At 46.5% G+C, this 22,448-nt stretch overlaps 1 protein-coding gene across 1 annotated transcript in view; it reads right to left on the bottom strand.

Annotated features, from left to right (window-relative positions):
- LOC306912631 (contactin-associated protein-like 2) overlaps positions 1-22,448 on the bottom strand; it is a gene marked incomplete at its 3' end in the record, with an annotated part of 274,755 nt that overhangs the window by 195,904 nt on the left and 56,403 nt on the right. Inside the window, exons 7-8 of the mRNA XM_079489000.1 lie at positions 9,411-9,557; positions 7,319-7,580 (exon numbers count right to left, since the gene is read on the bottom strand). Coding sequence (XP_079345126.1) covers positions 7,319-7,580; positions 9,411-9,557 — 409 coding nt within the window. The remainder of the gene's footprint in view (positions 1-7,318; positions 7,581-9,410; positions 9,558-22,448) is intronic.

The raw sequence follows: 22,448 nt of genomic DNA, 5'->3' as shown, positions 1-22,448 counted from the left end.
TTGCCCTATAAGACATACTAGCGTCATGTCCAGGGGGTGTACTTGTACATCAAGCTGCCTCAAGCTACAGAAACAGGAGATAGGTTCCTGCCCCCTATGGGCCTCATGGCTCGGCAAGGATTACTTTGCAGACACATTCACATTGCTAGATTTCCCAAGTGGCTTGAGATTTGTAAATCAATTTCCCAGAGTTTGACTGTGAAACTATTTTTCTTTTTAAATCCCCCAGATAGTTAAATAAATAGATAAAGGTATATGGGTCTAACACATTTATTGGTGCAATTTAATGGCATTTAAAAAAAAATATTGCAGGAGGCGGAATCTGCTAACCAGATACATTCTAGCGGGAGGGGCCATGGGGGGATATGTGGGCTGAACGCCTGTGCCATGTTGTCAACAGTCTGCCGCTGCCTGGGTCTACTGAGGTGATCAGGAGAGGAGATAATATCTGGTCTCCGACTCCTTTGTTTGTTTCTGTCTCTATTGAGTCTTTTAAATCACTTCTCAAAACACACTTTTATACTTTGGCTTTTAACCGCTCTTAATTGTTAGTGTTTTGTTGGTTTATTGCACTTCTGCTGTTGTTGCACTAAAATTGATGTTTTTTATCTCATCCTGTACAGCACTTGTCAATTTCGATTGATTTAAATGTGCTCTATACGGACCAGGAGGCCGACTTTTGAAAAACAATTTTTTTTACATTACTCCTCCAGATTCTGTCAAAAAAAAAATCCTGCAAATCGTTACACACTATCTCTATAGTCATGTGTTCAAGCCGGATCTGTCCGATATTTCATATTCCATCCTAATTGGCTAACATTGGCTTTCAAAGTTTGCAGGATTGGCAAAAAGCCTCATATCACCCTTTCCACATTGGCCTGTTATAGCGCCACCAACAGGTGGATTTTTGCAAAACACATTTTTGGAATAAAATTCCTCAAATCATGAACGCAGCGTGCAATTTACGCGAAATCTTTCACAGACTTTCCTACTACGCTGAGGAATATATCCCACCCTTTTCACATTGGCCTGTTATAGCGCCACCAACAGGTGGATTTTTGCAAACACACATTTTTGGAACAAAATGCCTCAAATCATCCAATTGCCATCCAAGGCGTAAGAAGAAATGGCACCAATTTTCACATTGGCCTATTATAGCACCACCAGGAGGCCACAACCTGACCTGCCCTGGTGGAGACCTGTGCCCCGAGGGACACTTTATCTAGTTTATGCTAGTAATAAACTGGATCGATCCTGCACAGACCAGATTGCAGCGCTGCGCATCATCGTGGAGCAGTCAATAGAGTGGAACTCCGCCCTGTACATCAATTGTGTGTACTCTGAGAAAGCCTTTGACAGCCTGGACAGAGAGTCCCTCTGGAATCTTCTCCGACATTACGTGGGGGGCCAACCAAGATTGTTTCCATCATCAGGAACTCCTATGAGGGACTCACATGCAAGGTGGTCCACGGAGGGCAGCTCACAGAGGCATTCCAAATGAGGACTGGCATCAGACAAGGTTGTCTGCTCTCACCTTTTCTCTTCCTGTTAGCCATTGACTGGATAATGAAGACCTCCACGGCACAGAGAAGGTATGGAATTCAGTTCAGACACCTTGGAAGCAACTCGACGACTTGGACTATGCCAATGATTTGGCACTACTGTCGCACACCCAACAACGGATGCAGGAGAAGACCAACAACGTGGCAGCCGTTTCAAGACAACTCGGAACTCAACATCCACAAAGGCAAGAAAAAGATCCTCAAGACCAACACAGCTAACACCAACACAATAACACTGGACGGCTGAAAGGCACTGGATGAAGTTGAAGCCTTTACTTACCTAGGCAGTGCGATCGACACGCATGGGGACACAGACGCTGACGTTAGAGCTCAAATCTGTAAAGCCTGTGCATCATTCGTCCTATTACGGAACATCTGGAGTTCCAAAGAACTGACTCCCAACACCAAAGTTAGGTTATTCAACACCAACATCAAAGCGGTCCTCCTATACGGAGCAGAAACATGGAGAACTGAGAACTGGCGACTGTGGCTCAAGAGGTAGAGAAGGTCGTCCAATGATCCATGGGTCGGCGGTTCGAATCCCGGCTTCTCCTGTCTACATGTCGAAGTGTCCTTGGGCAAGACACCTAACCCCAAATTGCTCCCGATGTGCTGGTTGGTACCTTGCATGGCTTCCGCCGCCATCGGTGTACTAATGTGTGTGTGAATGGGTGAATGTAATGCACAATCTATGTAAAGCGCCTTGGATAAAGGCGCTATTTAAATGCACCATTTACCATTTACCAGAACTACAGCTGCCACCATCAAGAAAGTGCAGGTCTTCATCAACAGCTGCCTGCGGAAGATCCTCCACATCCGATGGCCAGACACCATCAGTAACAATGAACTCTGCAGGCAGAGAACACACCAGCTTCCGGCGAAAGAAGAAATAAGGAAACGCAGATGGCGATGGAGGATAGGCCACACCCTACGAAAGCCTGCAAGTATACCATCATAAGACAAGCCCTAACATGGAACCCACAGGGCAAGCAAGAAAAGAAACACATGGCGCAGAGACCTGGAGGCAGACATCAAGACCATGAAGACGACCTGGAACCAGCTGGAGAGAACAGCCCAAGACAGAGACGACTTGGAACCAGCTGGAGAGAACAGCCCAAGACAGAGATGACCTGGAACCAGCTGGAGAGAACAGCCCAAGACAGAGATGACCTAGAACCAGCTGGAGAGAACAGCCCAAGACAGAGATGACCTGGAACCAGCTGGAGAGAACAGCCCAAGACAGAGATGAACTGGAACCAGCTGGAGAGAACAGCCCAAGACAGAGATGACCTGGAACCAGCTGGAGAGAACAGCCCAAGACAGAGATGACCTGGAACCAGCTGGAGAGAACAGCCCAAGACAGAGATGACCTGGAACCAGCTGGAGAGAACAGCCCAAGACAGAGATGACCTGGAACCAGCTGGAGAGAACAGCCCAAGACAGAGATGACCTGGAACCAGCTGGAGAGAACAGCCCAAGACAGAGACGACCTGGAACCAGCTGGAGAGAACAGCCCAAGACAGAGATGACCTGGAACCAGCTGGAGAGAACAGCCCAAGACAGAGATGACCTGGAACCAGCTGGAGAGAACAGCCCAAGACAGAGATGACCTGGAACCAGCTGGAGAGAACAGCCCAAGACAGAGACGACCTGGAACCAGCTGGAGAGAACAGCCCAAGACAGAGATGACCTGGAACCAGCTGGAGAGAACAGCCCAAGACAGAGATGACCTGGAACCAGCTGGAGAGAACAGCCCAAGACAGAGATGACCTGGAACCAGCTGGAGAGAACAGCCCAAGACAGAGATGACCTGGAACCAGCTGGAGAGAACAGCCCAAGACAGAGATGACCTGGAACCAGCTGGAGAGAACAGCCCAAGACAGAGATGACCTGGAACCAGCTGGAGAGAACAGCCCAAGACAGAGATTACCTGGAACCAGCTGGAGAGAACAGCCCAAGACAGAGATGACCTGGAACCAGCTGGAGAGAACAGCCCAAGACAGAGATGACCTGGAACCAGCTGGAGAGAACAGCCCAAGACAGAGATGACCTGGAACCAGCTGGAGAGAACAGCCCAAGACAGAGATGACCTGGAACCAGCTGGAGAGAACAGCCCAAGACAGAGATGACCTGGAGATCACCTGTTGACGGCCTTATGCCCCAACGAGTGATCCAGGGGCAGTAGGCGTAAGTAAGTAATAAACTGTTTAACCCATTTTGGGCGGGAACCCCTTTTGGTTTTTTAAACATCATGTTATAATTTAGCTATTGAAAAATAGCAGATCTACAAGCTCGTAGCGCTACGAGCTTGTCGGTCTGCTATTTTTGAAAAATCGTGAAAATGTGCCTGAAATCTTTGAATATATTATTACAGAGTGAACATTTTAACTCAAATCTTTGCTTCTGGGGGGGGGTCCCTGGAACAACATATTGTGTGTGTCTGCGGCATATTACATATAATTTTTGAGCTCCTTGACATGAAACATTGAAATAACCACTGATATAGAAACATGAGGTTTTTTTTTAAAAATATTTGTTTTAAATTTCGACGTCGGGCCTAAATGGGTTAAGACATCTGCCCACTGTGTGCTTTGACATCATTCGATTAGATCGGGTTGTCACCCAAGGCAGGGGTGTGACTCACCCTGTACATGTGTCTCAAATAAGGATAGTATTAGCCCTGATGAAGACAGTAAAGGCCAAAACATGTCGGTTCAATAACGTTTTCCTCCTTTTAACATTAAGTGTGCCCGGATCTCCTCTTTGTTCTATAGCGATGTGTTATCCCGATTGATCCCAGGAGCACCTTTTTACTATTTTTATACCTGCACACCTCCTGAGCACCTGGTTGCTTCCTTGCGTCTGCTAAGGATAGTATTAATTTAGCAGATTGGTGGATGTATACAGATGGTAGCTCTAGTATTAATGAATCAATTTGGGTGGATGCATATGGATGGAACAGTGTTAGTTTCAAGCCCTGCGTTTGAGTCAAAATGGAGCAGGATGGCGGTTGTTTGAAGGTCTTCCAGAAAGTGCACAGTGTGGGGATGAGACATATGGTTTAGAGCCGGCTGAAGGTATGTGTGTGTGTGTGCACACAAGGACACGTATATGCATGCACGCTACAGTGCCTGGCAGACTACTTCCCAATTCCAAGGTCCCTGGAAAGACGCTGTGTGCGTGCGTGCGTGCGTGCGTGCGTGCGTGCGTGCGTGCGCATGAGTGATGTCTTAATGTGCATACACACGGCTGGAGTAATATCAAAGAGGAGCAGGAGAGAAGAATTGTTTCCGATGAGAAAAGATAAGATTGTTTTCCATTCTTTCGAGTCTGTTAAACAAGATGACCAACTCTTAAAGGCCACACCCTTGATCTGCTCGAGATTAAACAAAATATATATATACTGTCTGAGGGCACTGTGTACGTTAAATAAGTAAATAATAATAAATAAAATAAAATATGCAGGTTCAGAATAAAGCCTGAGACGGAAACAGTTCTGGTAACAGAAGCAAACAAAACAAAAACAAAAAAATGCGCGAACGCACGCGCACGCACGCACACACACACACGCACGCACACACGCACGCACACACGCACACACACACACACACACACACACACACACACACACACACACACATTGTCTCTATCATGGTGGAACAGGCCATATCTGTAACAGCCTGATATTGCCGCATATGGTTCGCTGCATTTTTTTACTGAGCATTCTTTCAAGAGCCACAGATATGTTTTCACCCACAAACGTTGCCTGGGTACAGAAAGCTGAGAAAAACAATATTTTCATATTAAAATCCTTTAATATTAGACTCCCCCCCCCCCCCCCCTTCCCGACAGCAGGAGAATAGTGGCTATGACAGGAAAGTCGTCATATGAATATGCATAGCTCCCTGTGCCGTTAATTCATCACATGCACGTCAAGCCGAGTGAACACTTGGAAAGCGTTCCGTTCTCAGCTGTGCCGTTGGGCAACATGGTTGGCATCTTGAAGCAGGCTTGAAGCCAGTGGCGAAACTAAGTACATTTACTCAAGTAGGCTAATGTACTCAAGTACAATAATGTAGAGGTATTTTCTTCTTTTTTTTTTACTTCACTGGATTATTTCCAGTTTTCAGAATTTTAACTTCTACTCCACTCCTCAGAGGAAAACAGTATACATTGTTTTACTTTTTACTCCACTACAGTTATTTGAAAACATTATAGTTACTAGTTACTTTATAGATTTAGATTATTATTACAAAACATACATAGGTACCTGAACCACTTCAACCGTGGTGTATATTTTACACCACAAGAGTAGTACTTTAAACTAGTAAAACTAGTGGAAACAGCAGGGAGCAGATGGAGAGGCAGAGAGATGATGTTCTCGGAGTGGTGGTGATCTTTATTTCAGCAGAGAGTACAGCAGCAGCAATGGCATCCGCTCCCAGCAGCCTCACGGCTTGGGGAGACTAACACAACTCAGATCTACCAGCTAACAATGCATCGCAGTTTGACACATTGTGAGCTTGCAGATTTGCTAAAGAATATATACAATTTATATTATATTATTATATTATATTATACAACCAGTGTCTCCTTCCTTACAGAATCCTCCCTCAGGCCCAGATCGCTCCCCTGCGCGACGGGCCACATGCGGCCCATGATGAGCAACCGGTGTCTCGTCTGAATAAAATAAGGCGACGTCTGAAGAAGATCCCCTCGGGTCTGTTTGCACAGGTGTTCATCGAAGGAAGACGAGTCCCCGCTTAGTTCAGGTGAAAACTCTGCACCTTTACAACCAGTCCGTGCGTGCGTGCGTGCGTGCGTGCGTGCGTGCGTGCGTGCGTGCGTGCGTGCGTGCGTGCGTGCTAAAACGTTTGGGAACCACTGTCCTAGGACATAACCTAGCCACAGACATACATACAATAAGGGCCTTTCTCGGCCCCACCTCTCTCCCATTGTTTATGTTGTGTTTTAGTTTCCAAGATGGCCGCAGCACCAGGAGGGGGTGGCCTTACTGGGCTGTGTTCACACATTCAAGACACCCGTCTTGCGCTTGTCTTGTGTCTGTGTTTAATGGCCACTCCAATGCATTTCCAATGGAAGCCCATATGGTTTGACCAAACATTTTCTTTGATGGGGGGAGGGGGGGCAGAACACATCCATCAAAGCTGTGTTCAGACACAAGTCAGGTGTCAGACACAAGGCAAGTGTCTTGAATGCAGCTCAGTAAGGGCATATGTCGACCCCGACCGCTCACCTCCGCCCCACCCCCTCCTGGTGCTGCGGCCATCTTGGAAACTAAAACACAATATAAACAATGTGAGAGGGGTGGGGCCGAGGAAAGGCCCTTATTGTATGGTACAAAACACTGAAGTCCTGCAGAAACCTAAACCTAACCTCAGTAAAACTATGCCTAAACCTAACCCTAACCTCAGTAAAACTATGCCTAAACCTAACCTCAGTAAAACTATGCCTAAACCTAAACCTAACCTCAGTAAAACTATGCCTAAACCTAACCTCAGTAAAACTATGCCTAAACCTAACCCTAACCCTAAACCTAACCTCAGTAAAAATATGCCTAACCCTAACCCTAAACCTAACCTCAGTAAAAAGCATGCTTTTCCGTGGGCGTGGTTATAAGCACAACCCGGCTTGGATTTGGAATGTCGCGGTGCAGAATGCGTGGACATCAATAACTGATTACATACCACCAGAAATATCGAAATCGACATAGATTGTGTTAAACTGCGTCCTACCTGACGATATGCGTATGTGGTCGGTCTTGGCGGCGTGCGTCACGTTGAGGTGCACGGTGACCTTGCCGCCCTCCAGGCCGACCTCCAGCGTGCCTTGGTCAAGATTGCTGAAGAGGAGGAGCCCGTCTGGGTTCCAGGTGCGGAACTGGAAGGCCACGGACAGCGCATTGTGATTGGCTCGTCCCGGCAGCTGCAGGAAGCTGGTGGCGTTGAAGAACACCGGGAACGACTGGCTCTCCACGCACGAGAAGGACAGGTTACGCTGCGAGAGAGAGAGAGAGAGAGAGAGAGAGAGAGAGAGAGAGAGAGAGAGAGAGAGAGAGAGAGGGAGAGAGAGATAAGAGAGATAATTAACCCATTTAGGCCTGACGTCGAAAATAAATAAAAAGTATTCTAAAAGAATAAATTTCTGCCACATTTTCACAATTTTTCACAAATAGCAGACCTACAAGCTCGTAGCTTGTAGATCTGCTAATTTTTCAATAGCTAATGTATAACATAATGCTTAGTTAAAACACCAAAAGGGGTTCCCACCCAGAATGGGTTAAGTGCTCTATTCCTTATACCTTCCAAGAAAAGCACACTAGGCAAGTTTATAGCAGGACAATTTTGGTATTTCACTTCATTATCCTTCCTGTGTGGACTGGACACCATTGAATGTATAGGACAAAACAAGTGGAAGACATGGCGAGAATTCCAGAGTTTGACGACGTCGGTGTGAAATGTCTCCGACTCGGAGCAAAGCAAGGGAAGTGATTAATGGTGTGTCACTATAGCAGTTCCCGCATGGAAGCTGAAGCTAGGAGGATGAAACACAGTAGCGAGGGGGCAAAGGAGGACAGGAAAATCAATTTGTCTGACAGTTGGAACGTAAGAGGAGTTGCCGGAGAGAGTTTATGTGAAAGTCGAAGACATATACGTTTTGAAGGAGCCCCATTAATGTTTGTCTTTTTTAATGTTTGTTTTGTAGAACTCGAGTCACTAGAGGTAGAGACGCTCCGATCGATCGGTGGCCGATTAAAATCGACCGATCCGTGTCTGTGGCTTCCCCTCCGCTCTGCTCTCACACTAGTGTCTGTGGCTTCCCCTCCACTCTGCTCTCACACTAGTGTCTGTGGCTTCCCCTCCACTCTGCTCTCACACTAGTGTCTGTGGCTTCCCCTCCACTCTGCTCTCACACTAGTGTCTGTGGCTTCCCCTCCACTCTGCTCTCACACTAGTGTCTGTGGCTCCTCCTCCGCTCTGCTCTCACACTAGTGTCTGTGGCTTCCCCTCCACTCTGCTCTCACACTAGTGTCTGTGGCTTCCCCTCCACTCTGCTCTCACACTAGTGTCTGTGGCTTCCCTCTCCGCTCTGCTCTCACACTAGTGTCTGTGGCTCCTCCTCCGCTCTGCTCTCACACTAGTGTCTGTGGCTCCTCCTCCGCTCTGCTCTCACACTAGTGTCTGTGGCTCCTCCTCCGCTCTGCTCTCACACTAGTGTCTGTGGCTCCTCCTCCGCTCTGCTCTCACACTAGTGTCTGTGGCTTCCCCTCCACTCTGCTCTCACACTAGTGTCTGTGGCTTCCCCCTCCACTCTGCTCTCACACTAGTGTCTGTGGCTTCCCCTCCACTCTGCTCTCACACTAGTGTCTGTGGCTTCCCCTCCACTCTGCTCTCACACTAGTGTCTGTGGCTTCCCCCTCCACTCTGCTCTCACACTAGTGTCTGTGGCTTCCCCTCCACTCTGCTCTCACACTAGTGTCTGTGGCTTCCCCTCCACTCTGCTCTCACACTAGTGTCTGTGGCTTCCCCCTCCACTCTGCTCTCACACTAGTCGTGTCTGTGGCTTCCCCTCCACTCTGCTCTCACACTAGCCGTGTCTGTGGCTTCCCCTCCACTCTGCTCTCACACTAGCCGTGTCTGTGGCTTCCCTCTCCGCTCGGTCAGTGTTCAAACTGTTGTTATTAAGAGAGCGTGTGTTTCTTTTGCAAAGCTATCTTCACTGTCTATCTTCTTGCGGCGGGCCAGGTCAGTGATGTAATGCGTGTGCATGTGCGTGCGTGCGTGCGTGCGTGAGTGTGTGCGTGCGTGTGTGTGTGATAACCCTTACAGAGCTCTCTATCTTCTTCCGTCTCGTCAGATCGGTGATGTTGTCTCCGTTGTAGACGATGCTCTCCATGCAGCCTCGGAAGTTCTTCCTTCCACCAGTGTCTCCCCCTAGAGGCTTCACACTGTAGGGCATCCCCCCGAAACTCAGCTAGAGAGAGAGAGAGAGAGAGAGAGAGAGAGAGAGAGAGAGAGAGAGAGAGAGACCTTAACACACTGTAGGGCAGGGGTGTCAAACTGGTGATCTGCAGGCATTTTGCAGCCCGCGGAGCCATCCAATGCGGCCCGCGACATGATTTAAAATGAGAGAGAGAGAGAGAGAGAGAGAGAGATAGAGAGAGGACATCCCAAACGGTGTCCATGTCCTCAACTAAAAGCCCTTTCAGACTGGAAGTGACTGACACACCTTGGTAATTCATTTTCAATGAGAAGCGGGCGGGCGATTAGGAGTCAGGACGCGTGGAGAAGTTGATGGGCATAGACGCAAGTGGGCGCGCTCCCGTGACATTGTTGTGCGTGTGCTCGTTTCGTGCACAGGCCCGCGGGCAAATAGACCTGGATTGTGGTCAGCTTTTTTTGCCACGCCCCTCGTGAGCAGAGAGTGATCCAAGCGGGAGCACCTGCGTCACTCATTGAGTCCGAAACGGCTTTGAAACTATGACAAAATTGATTGTTTCAACTACCTTTTTTTACACTGACGAAAACTAAATAAAAACAGAGCTATAATGACTAAAACTAAAGTTGCGTTTACATGAGGCACATGTAAAGATACAAATATCACAGCGTATGTGTCGCTTTGTACCGGTATATATATATATATATATATATTATACAATTGAAAACATGTACGCAACCCAATACCCAAAGTCACCAGCTACTACGCCACTGACACGCTGGGTGCCGAAGCCGCTACTACGCCACTGACACGCTGGGTGCCGAAGCCGCAGCAGGAGCAACACACACTGCAACAACACACTAAGACGTCACAGACTTACCCTCCGCGTCGATCCACGGCTATCTCCTCATGTCGCGCCGCACGCCCACACTCAACACCACCCGCGTAAAAAGTGTCATTGCACTGCCACTAAAGCCGGCTCCCGTCCAGACTCACAAACAATACCAATATCAATAATAAACACAAACACGCCACAAGCACCGACACCCCCGCCTAATTTGTTGCCACGTCTATGAAAACAAGCACAGAAAAAATGCCATTCAACACGCTACTTACACACACTACCACTCGCTTACAATACGCGGACCTGGCAACACTACATTCCCTCTCCCATTTGCTCAAAGCCCACCACGTGACCACACACACACATACCCAGAGCCTTAGAAAAGACATGACTCTGCACATACCAAAAGAAGAAGAAGAATTACACACAGCACACACTGACTCTAACTTGGACAGTTCAAATCATGCAAACACGACCGCGTCGACACCTGGCGTGCTACAAGCGGGACGACCCAAGGCGCATATATGGATACGAACAACAACACCACACGCACACGCGCGTGCTGCAACAACAAACAGCTACGTACAGTGTGTGTGTGTGTGCGTGCGTGCGCGGGGGGGGATTTTGGATCGCCGCGCGATGCAGCGCAAATTGCACTACACTACACAGGGCTCGACAGTGCGACTACGTACTCGCATTTGCGACTTAAAATATCACCGTGCAAGTTGTACAATTCACTTTGTAGCACCGGTGCGACTACAGAATCCGATCTTTAAAGCTAAAAGTTGCGCAGTTTACATCCAAAAGAATGTGTCACTCTCTCGGTTCTGCACCGCTGCTGGAGAAGTATAGCACTGTCGAAGGCAGCGCAACTAATCCCCCCCCCCCCACACCCCAGCGAGGGAGGAGAGAGAAGAGAGCGAGAGAGAGTGGCAGTGGCAGCCAGCAGCAATGTAAGATGAGCCTGTGCATTTCACGCTTTTCACCCTATATAACTTGAACGCATAGGCAATCAAGTCAAGACCATTAATTAATGACAGCTGTGTAGGGGTGACGATTGCGTGATGCTTATATGTACAGGATTCTATAGGTCACCACTTTTGGTGTGACACACACACGGCTCCTGTCTCTGTTTACAATGCGTTGTCAAGATTTTGGAGAAGACTGATAGTTCATCCTTTAGTAATTACGCTGTGGAAGTATTCACACTAGGCTACTTTTGGATTTATTGGGATTGGCAATTTGGGGAAAGGAGGAGGAGGAGGTGATCAAGCTCCACAAGACCACATTGGTGGCTCAAGGCTGCATTTATTTTCCTTTTTTTTCCTCTCGAGGGTGCATGGGATGATGTGACCCCCTCCAGCAGCCTAGGGAGCCCCGCTCAGGTTAGCGGAAAATGACCGCGGGGTGCGGGTTGCCAGGTTTTTTTAGAAGTAAAGTATTCAAAACAAAACAAATTAAATTACAAAACATATATATATAATAATATATTTGAATTTACGTCATATTTTGCGGAATTTTGACCTAATTTCTCTGTTCATTGTCAATGGCAAATATTGAGACGTGTGGGGACTAAAGCTGTATATAGGATAGGAGGGCCCTCAAACACATTATTTCAGAACTTTTCATCGTGCTCCTAAAATAATTTGCGTGCTACTTGGAAAAATGCTAAGCGTCGAGCCCTGCTCACACACACTACAACACGCTTAAAACTCGCGGACCTGGCAACACTGCATCCTTTTTTCCCATTGGCTACTGTTGCTAATTTGTTGCCACGTCTATGAAAACAAGCACAGAAAAAAACTACACCTGGCGTGGAACAAACGGGACGAACCGAGGCGCATATATGGATAAGAACAACACCAACAACACTACACGCACATGCGCGCACGCGCTGCAACACAAAACAGCTGCATACAACGCGTGTCACTGTGGACTTCTGTATCTGTGGACTTCTGTATCGCAACACGGGGCAACGCAACTCTGGGATGAGCGGGCCGAAGGCCCGCGAAATTCTAGTATATACATATATATCTATATATATATATATATATATATATATATATATATCTGTTACTCACACGGTCGGTCATAGTCTGTAGTGACCATAGAGTATTAAAAGGATAGAGACTGAACCGGAGCGATAGCCCCGCCCCCCGCTATTGATTTCAGTGGAAGTTGCTCAGTGGCGTTTTGAAGCACCCGGAGAAAAACGTCTACTTCCCAGCTGCACAGGGTTTCCTCGTCATAACTCCACGGGTCCGCCTGCATTCCCTCGGGGGAGATTGAGAAAAAAAACAGCAACACTGTCACTCCAGCATGGAGTCTCACCTGCGAGCGCAATTGGACCTAGACATTATTTATCTGCATTAGGAACAATTTGGACTTGCCCATGCAAGGAGGCACCAACCTGCACATCAGGAGCAATTAGGGGTTCAGTGTCTTGCTCAAGGACACTTCGACACTAACTCTGGGGGAGCCCGGGTTCGAACTGGCAACTTTGCGTTTACCATCCAGCCACTCTACCCCTGAGCCACCGCCGCTGCTATTCACAAACACAAGAACAGCCACCAGATACAAACAGGACTAAAGCACATTGTAAGAAAACAAAACAACATGAAACTACCTGACACATTGGGGGAGAAAAGAAATCACCCAAAACCCCAGAACAGATTGGAACGTAAACCTAAACAGAGAATACACCGTGGCAGAATAAACTTTGATTTAAGAAACCGTGGAGTCAGTTGAACACAGCCTCACCGCAGAGGAATGAAAGGAAAGGCCACCACCGACAGAGCTGCAGCTCCCATGAAGAGACCACAAACTGTGCGTCCTCCGTCCAGTGGACACACAATGAGGCAGAACGCCATACACTTTCTAACTACCTGCCAGCTGTGCCGAGACACAAAATAACTCACTAGAAACTCCCATTTCTGCTGGGCAAATAATTGCACATAGAGGACCAATGCCCTGACGCCACTAAAATCAATTTGGCATGTAGCCGTACCGATACGATATGGGTTATTCATTCCCCTTTTCCAAAGCTTAAACTAGGCAAGCTGCAGAATGCAGATAACCCACGCAGCAAAAAAAATGTGTTGATATGTTGACATGTCATGATTATGAATTTAATACCCAGGACCTGGATGAAAAATGTTGGTGATATCTTTTTAGTGTTTGACTGTACTCTGTACTGATTACATTTCTGACTAATGAAGTATTAAATCAATCAATATATCAATCAATCAATCAATCAATCAATTATAGACAGATAGGTAGACTGTGTTAGGTAGACAGCTGTGTTTTTCCTGTCGGTTTTCCGAAAAAATGCGTCCAGTGTGCAACCACCTTTAGACTGTAGATAGCCAACCCAACATGTAGGCATATGCAAGGGATAATGTCTGCCTAGGTCATGCATGGGCAACTGGCGGCCCGGGGGCCACATACGGCCCCCACCTTCACTTAATGCGGCCCGCAGGTTAATATCAGAATACTGATATATTATTGATTTCAGCTGTTACAATTCCAAACATGCAAACATGACCCGCTTTTGTATGTCCAATGTGTTTGGATTTAGTTCCCTAAATTTCTTTGAAATTAAATAAAATGGTTATTTTTCAGGATTCCAATTTAACAGACAGTAATATGCAATGGGGCCCCTCTGGATTGAGTGTGGAAATATAGTGGCCCTCTCCATCGTCATCAAGTTGCCCACCCCTGGACTAGGTGGTCATTGTCGGGAGATAATTGACCGACAGGGGGTTGAACCACCGACGCGAAGCGGAGCCTCATTGCTCCCTGAGCCGCCGGGCGTCCACTGCCCCCGGGCGTCCACTGCCCCCGGGCGTCCACTGCCCCCGGGCGCCCACTGCCCCCGGGCGTCCACTGCTCCCGTTTATACACCTCGTTTCACTGGTTATCCAAATGCACAGCGACAAACACCACACAGGAGTGTATTATTATTAGCATTTATCTGGTAATGTAAAACATAATGTTCCCTGATAAAGCTGCAGAGAATGTAGAGAGAGGAGCCACTGGAGAGAGGACTTCGCTGAGAAACCACACCTAATTGCAAAATAAATGGAGCAGGACAGAGTGTCTATGAGGTCATTACAGAACAATGGGTTGGTCCCTGGTGGCTCATCGGCATCCTCCCGGCAGCAGTGTTGTTTTCATCCACTAAAGGCTCATACATAAAGTAGTCTGGATTTACGGTGGTGAGGTGACCACCGAACTACAACATGACGTCACGAGCCACGGTGAAGAGCAAACCACCGCCACCGCTCCAGCCCTTCTCTCTGTTTTTACTCACCACCGCTCAGCGTTATTTCAGCTCCGGTGGTCACCTCACCACCGACAATCCAGACTATGAATAGGCCTTAAAACTAAGACGAAAAATTTTGTCGACTACCTTTTTCCACTGACGAAAACTAAATGGAAACTAAATGAAAACTAAGCTGCGATGACTAAAACTATGGACTAAATATACTGACAATTTCGTCAACAAATAAAAACTAGACTCAAATGTTAGGAAGGGACTACTGGACAAGAGATCCACTATTATAAGTCATTTTACAATTAGTTGCATGCTGAAAATAGCAGATGTTCGACTAAATCAACTGTAGATTCAGTCGACTAAAACTAGACTAACACTAAAACCTTCCAGGTGACTAAAATGTGACTAGAACTAAGTGAAACGTATTCAACTAAAATGAAAATGTGCTGCCAAAAACAACGCTGCCCGGCAGAGTCCAGTACCTTCCCAGTTCCACAATAACAGCTGCCGCCCACACAGAGTACAGAACTCTGTTGCTGGCCTTCAAAGCAACCAAAGCACGTCTGACCGGACCCTACAAACCCTCCCGCACGCCAGTGTTGATTTCGTCGACTAACACTATGACAAAAATGTTCACCGACTATACCTTTTTTCACTGACGAAAACTAAATGGAAACGAAATGAATACTCAGCTATGATGACTAAAACTAAGATTATATCATTTTGATTGTCAATCTCTGCCTAATGACAATTTCGTCAACAAATAAAACTAGTGTTACAGTAGGAAGGGACTAGTGGACAAGAGATCCAGTATAAGTCATTTTGCATGTAGCCCCATATGTGCCCTCTCCCTACGCTCATTCTGAAGCCCCATATGTGCCCTCTCCCTACGCTCATTCTGTAGCCCCATATGTGCCCTCTCCCTACGCTCATTCTGTAGCTCCGAGATGAGGTCACACCCTGGGCACCTCCCACCACGGTTCAGAAACGGCACATGTTTCCACAAGGAACGCTTCTTACCCTTTTCTGCACAATGAATCCAAAACGTGAAGGGGCAGAAAAGGTTTACACTAATTCAAACTTAGCAACGCCAAAGAAAATCCAACTTTAAACGGTTACACGAGCGTCGCATACAACGTTTGCACACTCATGTAATATCTCCTTACTGTACTGTATGTGTCCATGGAAACAGCTATATAAAACATTATATGTTATATAACATTAACCTTCTCCTTCCTCACTGAAGCCTGTTGGTGAAAATGGACACCGCCTCTCTCCACTGCCCTATAGCTACTAAATGAAGGCCTCTCTCCACTGCCCTATAGCTACTAAATGAAGGCCTCTCTCCACTGCCCTATAGCTACTAAATGAAGGCCTCTCTCCACTGCCCTAGCTACTAAATGAAGGTCTCTCTCCACTGCCCTATGGCTACTAAATGAAGGCCTCTCTCCACTGCCCTATAGCTACTAAATGAAGGCCTCTCTCCACTGCCCTAGAGCTACTAAATGAAGGCCTCTCTCCACTGCCCTATAGCTACTAAATGAAGGCCTCTCTCCACTGCCCTATAGCTACTAAATGAAGGCCTCTCTCCACTGTCCTATAGCTACTAAATGAAGGCCTCTCTCCTCTGCCCTATAGCTACTAAATGAAGGCCTCTCTCCTGCACTGCCCTAGCTACTAAATGAAGGCCTCTCTCCACTGCCCTATAGCTACTAAATGAAGGCCTCTCTCCACTGCCCTAGCTACTAAATGAAGGCCTCTCTCCACTGCCCTATAGCTACTAAATGAAGGCCTCTCTCCACTGCCCTATAGCTACTAAATGAAGGCCTCTCTCCACTGCCCTATAGCTACTAAATGAAGGCCTCTCTCCACTGCCCTATAGTTACTAAATGAAGGCCTCTCTCCACTGCCCTATAGCTACTAAATGAAGGCCTCTCTCCACTGCCCTATAGCTACTAAATGAAGGCCTCTCTCCACTGCCCTATAGCTACTAAATGAAGGCCTCTCTCCACTGCCCTAGAGCTACTAAATGAAGGCCTCTCTCCACTGCCCTATAGCTACTAAATGAAGGCCTCTCTCCATTGCCCTAGCTACTAAATGAAGGCCTCTCTCCACTGCCCTATAGCTACTAAATGAAGGCCTCTCTCCATTGCCCTAGCTACTAAATGAAGGCCTCTCTCCACTGCCCTAGCTACTAAATGAAGGCCTAACTCTTGTCCCAGTTTACTTTAACAAACCAGGTCTTTTCATATACACGCAACGAGGCTACCAACTATGACCTAGACTGCAGTGTCTTCATAAAAATGCTGACATCGTCGGAGGTGACACGGACGGGCAGAGTCCAGTCAACATATTTGGGGGCTCGATGGTTGGACTTTAGAGCAGTGGTTCTCAACCAGTGGTCCAGGGACCCCCAGGGGTCCTTGAGGGGGCTCCAGGTGGTCCCCACAGCTAAATGATGGAGAGTTGGTAACCAAATGGACCAAATGTATAACATTAATTCAGTTGTATTCAGACCAAATGGACCCTAGATCTTCAACTATCGAGAGAGTAAAATTAAACCTACAATAGTGTACAATAGTGTGCAATAGTGTGCAATAGTACAACTAACGGTGCAGATGTGACGCCAGGACGAGACACATTTTGTTATAATTTAACACAATTTAAAACAAAAAAATTTAAACACAATTTGAGCTTATTTGCAGGGTTTGAGATCCCTGATAAATCCCTATTAAATGCACCCTGCTGTTGCAATTAAGCCCATATATGGAGATCCCTGATGTCATCAATATTAGTATGGATATATGTCAGAACCTGTTCTGACATTTCATATGTTGATTCTTGCCCATCAATCCTTCCTCTTCGATGTCTCCCTTTTGACTGATACCTGTCCATTCATCTAGACGGGCCCGCCCCAAAGTTATTTGTGTAGCCGCGCCCGGCAGCCGGCGAAAAAACAGGCCCGAAAATGAAGGCCCGGCCCTACTCTTGCCACCCTTAGATCTCCATATATGGAGATGACCTGTTCCGATGTTCCATATGTTGATCTGACCTCATCAAACTCATCAAACTTCGAGCCTTCAGATTTATTTTATTAACTCTTTTTTTCCCAGGTACGTGTATATATATATACAGGCGTCATATCCCAGGTCCGTATATATACGGATGTCGACGCATATCCTAGGTCCGTATATATACGGATGTCGACGCTAGGTGGCGTCATATCCCAGGTCCGTATATATACGGATGTCGACGCTAGGTGGCGTCATATCCCAGGTCCGTATATATATATGGATGTCGACGCTAGGTGGCGTCATATCCCAGGTCCGTATATATACGGATGTCGACGCTAGGAGGCGTCATATCCCAGGTCCGTATATATACGGTTGTTGACGCTATGTGGCGTCATATCCCAGGTCCGTATATATACGGTTGTCGACGCTATGTGGCGTCATATCCCAGGTCCGTATATATACGGATGTCGACGCTAGGTGGCGTCATATCCCAGGTCCGTATGTATACGGATGTCGACGCTAGGTGGCGTCATATCCCAGGTACGTATATATACGGATGTCGACGCTAGGTGGCGTCATATCCCAGGTCCGTATATATACGGATGTCAACGCTAGGTGGCATCATATCCCAGGTCCGTATATATACGGTTGTCGACGCTAGGTGGCGTCATATCCCAGGTCCGTATGTATACGGATGTCGACGCTAGGTGGCGTCATATCCCAGGTCCGTATATATACGTACCCCAACGTATACTCCGTCTATATAATGGTTGAGGCCTACGGAAGCTTTTAACATTGGTCCGGTTCCTATAGCAACGTCCCACCGTTCCAACTATGGGATTGCAAATAATATAATCTCAGTGCAAACCAGTTGAAAGGAGGATTTTCAAACCTCTATAAATCGGACTCCAGGATCGTCTCCGTCTTTTAAAGTGACACTGGGAACTGGGGTTTATGCTAACAGCTAGCGGTAGAGATAGTTAATTGTCCAGCTGTCCAGAGTAGAGCTCTTCACGGGTCCAAAAGAATGGTTCCGAAATCCGAAATTAATCTGTGACATGTTACCGATTCCGACCCGTTCCGAACATATTTTAAAATAGTTAAACCGAACCCGAATGGATCCGTGACAATTTCGTCCGATTCCGACCTGTTCCGAGATTTCTTTCAAATTGCGGCGCCGAGTCCGACCGATATCCGGTTATTTCCGGCATTCCGAGAGACCCGACCCAGCTGAGCCAGGCAGACATAAATGTGGAATATATAGAAATAATATAACATATTGACCAATTACCATTTTATGATTAAAGCGCGAGAGAGAGAAAGAGAGAGACACAGACAGACAGAGAGAGACTGCGCGCTGCAGTAGAGGGTGAGAGAGAAAAAAAAAGTCTCGTCTCTTCTCGTCTCCTCAGCGTGTGTGCATTTAAAATTAACCAAACTGATCATTTGTGTTTTACACACAATGATCATAGTTTTAGCAGAAGCAGAAACATCATGCATGTACCGGTCTTGGCTGAATGGAATATTATAATATATATAGCCTATTATTACTTATAAACAGCTCCTTCTTTGCCCTCTTCTTTATCCACGTGTGGGGAATGGGACACACAGGAGAGTTGTCATGGTTGCTTTAATCCTTCTTATATTAATTTGATTTGAGCTTTGCTAGTTTGCTTTCACCTCGTTGAGGTCAACACTGTTTTCGGGATCCGTGATTGTGATATAAAGTATAATTGCACGCCGGTGTTTTCATTCAAATCAGCGCAAGGCAAAACCATGCAGGACGGGGCTTGAATTGTGTGCTAAGTCTTGCGCTGCTGATCCTAAATCAGCATAATCATCACACGTAACACAGCTGTTCGTGTCGCTGCAACACTAAACCTGATCCTAGGTCAGCCTAAATGATCACACTTTAAACAGAACTTTTTTCCCCGTTTTTCTCCTCCGCGATGCGGCGCAGAGAAAAAAAGAGTATATAACCTCAGTCAGACTGGCACACAATCACACACTGAATGAATATTGTATTAACATTTGCAACAACAAAAAATCACAGACAGTTCACACACACAGTAGCCTACGGCTCTTCTCGGATCCACTCGGATATTACACATAATGATTGACAGACCCGAGTTCCGAGGGGGATACGTCCGATTCCGACCCGGTCCGAGTGATTATGATAAAACGCGACTCCGGACCCGAGCAGGTCTCGGGTCCATTCGGGTAATTTCGGAGTCGGGGATCCGGTGTAGAGCTCTAGTCCAGAGTGACGTCTGAGAGACTAGAGTTCAAAACATTGTAGCCTGGGAGGATGAAGGCACCAGACTGGGGTTCATGTGGTTCAGGACAGTGTTGTTTTTGTCACAGTCTCTTGAATAGTTTTAACTTAGTTTTAGTCACATTTTTGTCACCTGGAATGTATTAGTGTTTAGTCTAGTTTTAGTCAACTGAATGTCATAAGATTAAGATTTTTTTTGTTGCAGCATTGATACTTCTAACAGATGTGAGTACTACTGTATACCAGCCCATGTTGTATTGCATCAAAGCTCCCCAGCATGTGGTGGCTGATGCCTCACAGTGAAGAGTACAGACTAAATTGACTGTCTCTCACACGCTTCTCCACCTCCTGTAGTGCTACTCTGGGAGACAGAAATGTACTGCTGGCACGCACGCACGCACGCACGCACGCACGTCGCACGCACGCACGCAGTTGCGGCCTTCACCCATCTATCTCACACCATCTGCCTTCTTCTGCTTTTGCATTCCACAGAGAGACCTCGGAAGTTCTGAAAGCTTTGATAGAAACCTGGCACCGGCTTGTTTGTTTGTTTTTTAATGCCAGACTGAAGTTTGTGCAGAAGCAGGTGGTGGTGATGATCTGTGACAGTGACAGGGCTACAGCTCCTGAGTGAAAGATGTCTTGTTGTTTATATTGTGTTTAGTTTCCAAGATGGCTGCAGCACCAGGAGGGGGTGGGGCGGAGGTGAGCGGGCGCCGGGCGGGGTCGACATATGGGCTGCATTCAAGACACTTGCCTTGTGTCTGACACCTGACTTGTGTCTGAACACAGCTTTGATGGATGTGTTCTCTGCTGTGCGGAGGAAACCTCATAACTCCAAAATGTTCATTTTTCAGGAAATCCAACAAACAAAAAGGTAGGACAGGCGTACACCAAGAGTAGGGAGGTGCTGACCATGTGATACAACCTTTAAAAATGAACGGAGAGGTGGCATAACTCGTAGTCCCGAGTTGCCTTCTTCAGGGTGGGTTCCTACCCTGAAGAAGGCAACTTGTTTGTCGAAACGTTGGTACAATAAAAGTATTTTTGCATCGGGACTATACAAGTTGTGCAACCTATTCTTCTATTTTACATTTTTCAGGAAAAGAAAAATATATGTTTTTAAGGAAATTAATAAAACCTTATATTTTTTAAACGATGCAATAATGCCTCATCAAAGTCGGTGTTGTGACTTTAGATATTGTCAACTACTTGCATGAGAAGGAGAGAGGTGGTGGAGTCCAATGGAGTTAAGAGGTTTTGTCCAATGCATTTTTACTACTTTCCATTGGTTCAATATTTTCAAAACAACACACAGACATAAAGGGTGTTCAATAGCACTGATTTTTGGAATAAAATAAAAAAAACGCAAAAATGGAGTTACAGCATGAGGTTTGGACATCATTCCATCATAATATCCACCTATAACGTCTCTGTAGAGACACCGAACTCTGACGTCATTTGGGAGGGAGGGGAGAGAGGACTTCATGGAAGTTAAGAACTCTGACGTCATTTGGGAGGGAGGGGAGAGAGGACTTCATGGAAGTTAAGAACTCTGACGTCATTTGGGAGGGAGGGGAGAGAGGACTTCATGGAAGTTAAGAACTCTGAGGGGTTGGGGTGCGAGTGTGTGGGCGTGCAATGATGCTTCACTGGTCTCAGTAATTACTAACCAAGGGCAAACACAACGAGACCCCAGACATGGTTGCTGTGTTGTGTCGCACACACACACACACACACACACACGCACGCACAGAGTTCTATGGATTTTCCTGCAAAGGTCTTAAATGGTCAGCTTTACTTTAATTGCAGCGTAGTTACGTTTTCCATGCACGTAATCACACACACACACACACACACACACACACACACACACACACACACACACACACACACACACACCCCCCCCCCCCCCCCCCCCCCCGCGGGTTGTACATTCTAGAATCAATGTATTCAGTTCCACTCATGTATGTTCCATCATGCGTGCATTCATTCATTATGTATGTTTTTTCACACTGTTCACAAAGAGTATAAAACCTAATATCTGACAATGATCCATTATGATCAAACTGTTCACAGACCAAACTAACAATGATCCATTATGATCAAACTGTCCACAGACCAAACTAACAATGATCCATTATGATCAAACTGTCCACAGACCAAACTAACAATGATCCATTATGATCAAACTGTCCACAGACCAAACTAACAATGATCCATTATGATCAAACTGTCCACAGACCAAACTAACAATGATCCATTATGATCAAACTGTCCACAGACCAAACTAACAATGATCCATTATGATCAAACTGTCCACAGACCAAACTAACAATGATCCATTATGATCAAACTGTCCACAGACCAAACTAACAATGATCCATTATGATCAAACTGTTCACAGACCAAACTAACAATGATCCATTATGATCAAACTGTTCACAGACCAAACTAACAATGATCCATTATGATCAAACTGTCCACAGACCAAACTAACAATGATCCATTATGATCA

Source organism: Electrona antarctica (assembly GCF_951216825.1).
Source record: "Electrona antarctica genome assembly, chromosome: 20".
In the NCBI taxonomy this organism is placed as follows: domain Eukaryota; kingdom Metazoa; phylum Chordata; class Actinopteri; order Myctophiformes; family Myctophidae; genus Electrona; species Electrona antarctica.
Note: the sequence above shows the minus strand (reverse complement) of the source record. Positions and strands in the feature narration are given on the sequence as shown.